The 8894-nt window shown below is 42.3% G+C and overlaps 1 protein-coding gene across 1 annotated transcript; it reads right to left on the reverse strand.

The window, feature by feature from the left end:
- Window positions 1-2912: 2912 nt before the first annotated feature.
- On the reverse strand, window positions 2913-4097 carry TUSC1 (tumor suppressor candidate 1). The gene has a single exon (XM_071580748.1). It carries the CDS (start codon window positions 4095-4097, stop codon window positions 3558-3560), a length of 540 nt encoding a protein of 179 aa, XP_071436849.1. The 3' UTR covers window positions 2913-3557.
- Window positions 4098-8894: the final 4797 nt, after the last annotated feature.

Below are 8894 nucleotides of genomic sequence, written 5' to 3' on the forward strand. Positions count from 1 at the left end.
AGTTTATCATACAAGACATTACATTTATTTCATTATTCTCCATGGGCAGCTAAAGCACTGCAAGGTCCTAACACATTCAAGGAGATGAGCACAGCGGACAAAGACTCCTTCAGAGTGCAATATTTAATGAAAACTTAAATTAGGTCTCAAAAGAGGAATAGAATATATATGAAATATGGTGCCATCATTGAGCCATTCCGCTCATACACTTGTGTTTTAAAGTAATTGTCATCAACTTCACACATAGACCCAGAAGATTTTAATACAGTTTTAATATAGCTTCCATAGATAAAGCTTTCTTTTTAATATTTCATAATCATTTTCTAACATGAGGCACAGGACAGAAGGCTAAGGAAAAGTTTGTAGCTAAGACTGAACAATTCATCAAGAAATAAAAGAAAATGAGTTTGCTGTAGCCTTTCACTTCATTGCTAGCAAGTCTATAACATTTTTACTTGTTTGCCTCTATAAATTTATATATGCCAAAGCAAATTAAGAGAATATGTATTGATATTTTAAACACTGCAATTCAAGAAAACATTAGAAAGGTATTATTGGCTACTGTTTTATATATTGTTATGTTTCTATGTATTTATGTGGGGGAAAAAACCCAAACAAAACTAAACAAAACACCCAAACTCCAAATCCAAACCTGAATTCAATACTTTCTCTAATAAAAAACTTACCTGTAAAACAAAATCACTCTCATATAGAACTCTGATTCAGGGTAAAACACTTCAGTAAAAGTTAATTATAAGAAAACACAATTTTAAACAGGAAAATTATCCAGCTGTATTTAGAAATTTAGTGTTAGCAAACAAAAAAAAGTTAGTTTCATTTTCCCAAATAACTATGCAGAGATAAGTTCTTGAAACCTAGACTCCAAAACACAAAACATACAGTTTTGAAATTCACAGTTTTGAAAATCATCAGTATACAATTGAAATTACTTTGAAGGAAAGAACTGAAATTTTAAGAACACCAAAAACGGACAACAGGACAGCATGATTTTCAGTTTTGTTTGCTAAGTATATTGTACCCATTTTGTTTTGTTCCGCAATGCACTCTCTTCCAAAGCCAGGGACGCAGTCCTCAGGCAGGCCAAAGCAAGAAAGGCTCAACACAGCAACACCCTGAAACATGGGAGACACTACCACAACAATTAGAACAAAAAAGAGAACAGAGGACAAACACTTCTCCTTGGTCCAGAATGTGATAAGCATAACTAAAGATAAGATTTAGGAATTAAGAAGGGAAGTCTGGAACTTCAAGATTTAACTGCTATCAGACAGAAAGTGGAACAATAGAAAATACACCTTAACTAAGAGAAGACCAAGGTATAAGCTCTTCACAAAATTGGAGGAGCACTTCTCCCATCACTTCAGATATATATATATATATATATATATGTATATATTTATATATGCTGTAGTGTAACAGGCAATTACAAAGATAGTCTGTGTTTTCTACCAACCATCAACTTAAAGAGTTTTGGCTGAACATGCCTATGACATGAAGCTTCGGTTAGAACTAGCCACATAGACAAATCCAGACACTTGATTCTCAAGCAGTTATATATCAAAGGATATAAACATTTGCTGTAAGTCTCAGTACTTGTTGTTTCCTGTAGCCAAGGATCATGCAAGTGTATCATGAAGGAAAGTCACCACCTGCAAATCATTACTTGGAGGATACCATAGTGGTTTTGCACCATCTCACTAAAGACTTTTCATAGTGGTATTGCACCATCTCACTAAAGACTTTTCATACGTACTTTGCATTCTAAAACAAACTCACAAGACCCAGATCAGATGATTGGTTAAATGGAACTTTTTTTGCAGCTTAACTGAATCAAGGAATTATTTAGTGCAGTTCATCTCAAAGCAGAGATTTGAGGAAATATCTTAAATCCTTTCTTTCATACTCTTTACAGTAATTTGAATCCTACTGAAACATTTTTCCCCCTCTGTATTTTGTAATCAGCAGGTTTTAGAATTTGTCAACATAAAGACAATCTTTTATATTAACATTGCAAAAAAACTCCATTTAGTACAAGTGTCCTAAAAGTTAATTCAAAAAATTTGCATATGATATCAGGAAAGACCAAGGTCTTTTTTGTGTGCCCAGTATTTGTAACTTTTGAAAATGATGCCTGATGCAGTCACGTATTTCTAGCATTATATCTTAATACAGTCCTGTGTCATCATATTTTCACAGACTATTTTCGTGGCCTGGGTATTCATGCTTTATTGGAAACTGCTGCAGTACCTTTTGGTATTGTAGGTATCATAACTCTTGAGTTTTAACAAGTATTTATGAGAATACTTAAGTTTATAAAACAAGCTAACATCACCACCCACACTTTCTCATTAAGGAGGCATTGACTATACTATGCCAAGTTGTTTTTCCATTTTGGAATGCACCTGAGGCTGCAGATGCAGATACTTAACAAGCACTAGTCACTTTATGATTAAAGGCTGACATGTGCAGAAATAACCACTCTTCTCAGCAGTCATATTCTCAAGCATACTTAGAGAAAGCGATGGAATTCCACCTTTTCACATTAGTTTTAACTATAAGCTGAAACAGACCTTGGCTATTAAAGCTTTAAAAAACCAATCTCAAACCTGAAGGCATCAGCCAGCCTTTAAATGACAAAACATGAGGGAACATTACAAAAAATAGCCTGTGTCACAGTTCTGTAAAAGGGTTTCTTTCAAACAATAAATTTTCTAAAGAGACAGAGGTCTGAAAAATAATTAATTTGGTTTCAAATAGTAGGTAACTGAGGAAGGTAGAAAAAAGTAACCAGTTCTTTGGGTTTTGCTAAGGCTCATTGCAATGATCTGAACAGCATTTCATCTACAATTTGAAGGTAACTCCCTGTTAAAAATCACACTTAAAGACAGTCATATGGTGTATCATTATTTTATTTATCAGGTGCACTTTTGTGTAAAAATGCAAAATTCATGTGATGATGAACAAGTCCCATCATTAAAAATACAAATAGCATTTTCCAGGAAGTGTCCAAGGCAATTTATAGTTCACATGATCATCAACTTTTACTGGAGTACTGACAAAGATTTCAAGCTTCCTCCACTTCTCCTAACACATACTAAGAACTAGTCAGTCTCCATGGCTCCTGAAGCCTGCATGAAGTCACTAACTCAAAGAGCAGGTGATCCACAGCTGGTCCCCAAAGGTAACACAGTTCAGTGCTGTGAGATGGCACGAGATAAACTGTTCTCTTCAGCCGTTCTTTTCTCCATAACAACCGCTGCTTTGTGGCATTCCTCTCGTCTTCCAAGCGCGCGTTTCCCAGATGAGCCCAGTTCTCGATTATGGTCAATTCTTCCTGGGTATACATCCCGGAAAAGGATTAAGAACTCGAACTCCTGCCCCACCCTTTCTTTGGGATGGCCTCTGTCGCCTAAGAGTGAGGCACAGCCAAGGGACGCAGGAGGAGGGGGTGAGGCGACTCTACCACGCGGCAGCCAAGAGGGCGGGCGGGCAGAGCTCGCAGTGACCGGCAACACCGCCCCCTCCCCCAGGGCCGCCTACACGGGCGGCAGCAGGCTCTTCTTATCCAACGACTGCTCGTCCTCCTCCTGCAGCAGCTCGTCCAACTCGCCGTCCTCAGCTCCCGAGGCCTCCTGCCCGCCGGCGACCCGGCAGCGCCGCAGGTGTCGCAAGGCGCGGCGGTGTCTCTCCTGCAGCCGTCCCAGCTGGGCGCGCAGGGCCTCCACCTCCTCGCCCGGGTCGGTAGAGGGCTTGTCGGGGCCGGGGCCCAGCAGAGCCTGTTGGAAGAGGCAGCGGTTCTCGCGGCGCAGGCGGCGGTTCTCCAGCCGCAGCCTCACGTTCTCCAGGCGCAGCCGCGCGTTCTGCCACTCGTCCTGCTCCAGCTGCCGCAGCGCCTCGCCGTGGCTGGCGGCCAGGTCCGCGTAGCGCTCGGCCAGCAGCTGCGGGGACCCCCGCGCCTCCCCGCGCCACTGCCCGCCGCGCGCCCCGCGCTGCCCCTGCTCGGCGGACCCGCCGGCGCGTGCCCCGCTCGCCGCGCCGCCGGCCCAGCGCCCGCCCACCGCGCGCATGCGCCTCATCCGTGCCGCGCGCGCCGCCGCCGCGAGACGCGGGCGGGCTCGCGCTCTATGCAAGCTCTGGGCGGGGCGCGCGCGGCACGGTGGGGGCGGGCACCGTGTTGGGGGCGGGGCCAGGCGGCAAACACCGCCCCGTGGGCGTGGCCTCAGGCAAGGGGCACCTGACGCCTTTTCCACCGTCCCACGTACCCCAGCTGTGTTCGTATGAAGTCGGGAAGGATCTGTCGTGGCAGGACATTGAGAGGCATCGCACACCTTCCAAGAGACCAGGTTGTTCGAAGTCTTGTCCAGCTTATCCTTGAACACTTCCAGGAATGGGACATCTACAACTTCTCTGGACAACCTGTTCCAGTGCCTCAGAGTAAGGAGTTTCTCCCTTTCATCTGAGCTAGTCCCACCCTCTTCCAGCCCGGGGCCATTCCTGTCACTGCATGCCCTTGTTGGAAAGCCTCTCCCCAGCCATCCTGTAAGGACTGATTAGATAATGGAAGGTGCTCTAAGGTCTCCCTGGAGCTTTTTCTTTCCAGGCAGCACAGCCCCAACTTTCTCAGCCTGTGTTCACAGGAGAGCTGCTCCACTCCTGGAGTCAAAGGCACTTCTCTGCTCCCAACACAACAGGTCAATGTCTTTCTTTTGTTGGAAGCCACAGAGCTGGGCACAGGTGGGCATAGGCTTGGGCTACTGATCCCCCCTCTATCGGAATACTGCAGTCTTGGACTTTTCCTGCCCAACGAGGTGAGGTTTAAGTGTCAGGTGTGGCTACACAGTCCTCCAGTGGTCATGTGGGCCTTGTTACCATTACATAATAGAAGTGGCTGCAGCACAGAAGAAAATGCTTGCTCAGAAGCACTTGTTGAATGAAAACCTGGTGATATAAATGTTGTTCACCACGTCCTAGTGTTGTTAGGTTGTTGGGATTTAAGGAGTAAGAAATGCAGACTATAAGAATGCATAGTATGTGAGTAGTTCCGATAGCTCATAGGTTCAGCTTAAAGTAACAAGATTGTGTGGTATAAACTTGCACAGAAGCAATTTCCAGGAGAAAAGAATTAAAATGTGAGGACTCTATATTGATGACATTTCACAATGTGTGGTGAAACCAATAAATCTGCCATTCTCATCAGTTCTCTTTGGCTATCCTTTACATAACCACATGTGTTGGTATCTGCAGAAGAGCAGTCACGCTGAGATTACCATGACTGTGCAGTACATACCACTGTGGACCTCTGTGTATATTTTGCAGTTCACATTGTAAAGTGTTTGTGATGCTTTTCTTTATGACCCAATGTTCTGTTAGTTACCAGTTGAGCTTTTGAGTATGGACCCTGAATTTGAAGTTCAACAAACAATGGACAGCAGTAATTGTGATAATTATTTTCAAAACCTTCTAAGATCTAAAGGATAACTCTTTACTTAGAACATTTAGAAATGAAACAGCAGGGCACTGCAGAAGTAATCTCAGTATTACTGTGCTTTTGCTGTGAGGGCTGATCAGCAGAAATGAACAAGTATTTCCTGTACTAAGTCATTTCCAAGGAGAGATTGACTAGAGCATTATAGTAATTCCACGTAATATGTGACCAAACTAGTTTTGCATTGAAAGAAATATGTTATTGTGTGCTTATGAGTAGTTTTTTAATGTTGCTGCTTTGGAAATCTATATAATAATGTGGCAGGACATCATCCCCTGGCATGTGACCGCGGCAATGCCCTATTTGCAAATGCATCAGTGGTGAGCTTAACAACCTCACCTCTCCCAGCCTATGTTGACAGGAGAGGCCCTCCAGCCCTCTGCCCATTTTTGTGGCCCTCCTCTGGGTCTGCTACAAAAGGACCATGTCTTTCTTGTCCTGGGGACTCCAGAGCTGGATGCAGTTCTCCACATGGGGTCTCACATTTCTTTTGATACAGCCCAGGATATATTTGGCTTTCTGGGCTGCATGAACACACTGCTGGCTGATGTCTAGGTTTTCATCCACTGGTGTTCCCAAATTCCTCTTGATAGGGTGGCTCTTAATCCCTTTATCCCCCAACCTGTATTGATACAAAGAATTGCTTTGCTGCACATGCAGCACCTTGCACTTGGCCTTGTTGAACATTCTGAAATGTTCAATATGAGATGTTGAACCTCATGAACTTGTGGGCTCACTCCTTGAACTTCTGTCAGGTCCTTCTGGAGGCATCCTTATCCCATGCCCTGGATATGCCAACCACACCACTTGCCTCTTGATGTCATACCCAAATTTGTTGAGGATGCATTCGATCCCTCTGTCTACTATATCACTGAGGAAGATATTACACAATACCCATACCAATACAGACCCCTTAGAGACACCATTCATCACTGATCACTATCCATACATGAGCTGTTGACAACTATTCTTTGAATGCAACCATTTAGTCAATTTCTTACCCACCAAACAGTCCACCCATAGAATCTTCTCTCCAGTTTAGAGAGACAGATGTTGTGGGAGACTGTGTTGAAGGCTTTCCAGAAGTCCAGATAGATGACACCTGTAGCCCTTCTTTTGTCCACTCATGTCACTCCATCACAGAAGGCCACTATGTTAGTCAGGCAGGATTTGCCCTTAATGAAGCCATGCTGGCTGTCTCAGATCACTTCCCTAACCTCTGCTGCCTTAGGAGAGATTCTAGGAAGATCTGTTCCAGGCATAGAGGTGAGGCTAACAGCTCTGTAATCCCCAGGTTCATCCTTCCTACCCCTTTTGTAAGTTGCAACTCCCTAGTATACCATCAGTCTGTGAGAAATGGTACAAAAGGTGAGAGAATGTCCCATCAAATCTCTCTTCCTCTGTGTGCATTACCCTGAGCTGCATGTAACTATACTTCATATGGGTTTTCCTGAAATGAAGTAGATAATTTTGCTCCAATGCAACCAATAAAATACGGCTTTCAGGCTTGAACATGATTCAAAGTTGAAACTTTGAAAAGCTCTCAGGATTTTGAGATAGATGTTCTGTGTGGTCCTGAAGATAAGGGCATTGCTGTGTACATGTGAAGCAGTGCCATGCGAGGGACAGCAAGCAACAAATGTAAAATACTGTGCAGCATGGATAGCTTTTAAACTTAGGTGGTAGGTTCCTTCAAAACAACACAGTTCAGTGATGTCATCTTTCCAGTTGCAAGGCCCAATTGAGCTGTTTAAATGTATTTTTTTTAGTTGTCATTGTTTTTCAGAATCAAAATGTACATTAGGAAACAGAAAGTTTCTCACTGTTGTACTCTGAACTTTCCTAGGCGAAGTAAAGATTAACTAGTAAAATTTCCTTTGTGGCTCAGCCTGAAGGAAAGCCTGGAAGACCCTTACTGGTGAAGAATATTCAGTTTCATTAAGTTGAATCTTGCTTCCAGGTTTCTCTGACAGCATGTAAAATGCTATCATGAGTTGCATCACAGATTACATTTCAGTGAACAGAACAGGGCAAATTATTAGTGATGGGACATATTGGAAATGAAGGTGATGAAGGAGCTGCAGAGAAACAAAAAGAAAAAATTAAAACCAGGGAAAGAAACAGTACAGATAAGAGAATAAAACAATGGAAAAAGAAAGAGAAATTGTGGTAACATATAAAGTAAATATGTTCCTGGCTAACCAAGAGTGAAAATGTCATAATTAATAAATGATAACCATAAAAAATACTTGCAACACAAAGTGTTTATTCTGCCTTGATCTTTATGCTGACATAACAGGGAGTTTCACTGTAGGGTGAGAAATTTATGCATCTGTGTTTATACTCTAGCCCATGGATCATCATTAAAAATAAAGCTTGCGATTCTACCAAGAATTAGATTTGACATCAGTAAAGAAACAGACCACATGGAATGTATCAGTAGTTTGCTAACAGTCCTCTAAATAAAGTAGGATAATGTAGGTCAATCTGTGGGTCATTTTTGTAGTTGAGGGGAAGAAATATCCTTGGAGAAAGAATCTGTCATCTAATGTATCAAGATGAGAGGTACATTTCCTTTCCAAGTGGGAAAGATTTGGAAAGTTGTTCCCTTCCAGCTTACTTTACCTCTCAGATTTAGTTTTCAGTGCAACAGAAGTAAACTTTAGTTTAAAGAGAAAAGTTTTCTTCAGAGACAGTAAGGAACACTGCTGTCATACTGAAGGAAAATCTCTAACAACATAATAAGAGGTTGTTCTGATAGCCTTGCTGCTGATGCTTTTCACTGATCTTCATAAATGTTTTATGCAATTCAGAGGGAATTTAGTCAACATTCCTAAAGAAAGTGAGTGTTGATAGAGCTTTTAATGTCACCTGCAACACTTTTGTAAATTAGCCTGAGTAGAAGAGACAGCTTATTTCTTCTCAGCAGACTTCACACAGAATTCAAGAGTAAAGAGAGAGGCATTAGTCTTATCCCAGTTCACTAATGTAAAGCCAGAATACTGTCACAGGCTTTGGGATTGTACTTACATGACTGTCAGCCTGGAGTAAATGAGATTAGAAGCAGTCTCTGTAACCAGACTTCACGTTGGGAAGAGTATTGGGAAGAGAAAGAGGGTCTGGAAGCCAATATATTTTTGCCAACCTGCCTTAGACATTGTGTTTAAGGTGTCATCATTCCCTGACTGTTGTTAGTGTTGAGAAACATTTAGAAGTTCCTTGTCATCCTTCAAAGAAGTGATGCTTTGGGAATTTTGCTTGTATTCTGATAATTGGATATGTGGCTTCGGAGGCTGTTTACTGCTTAACTGGATTATTTGATTGCTGATCTTTGCCTAGTAGATGTATACCTGTAGTCTAAGCTGCTACTTTCTTATACATTTCTTTA

This window comes from Pithys albifrons, chromosome Z (assembly GCF_047495875.1).
Source record: "Pithys albifrons albifrons isolate INPA30051 chromosome Z, PitAlb_v1, whole genome shotgun sequence".
In the NCBI taxonomy this organism is placed as follows: Eukaryota; Metazoa; Chordata; class Aves; order Passeriformes; family Thamnophilidae; genus Pithys; species Pithys albifrons.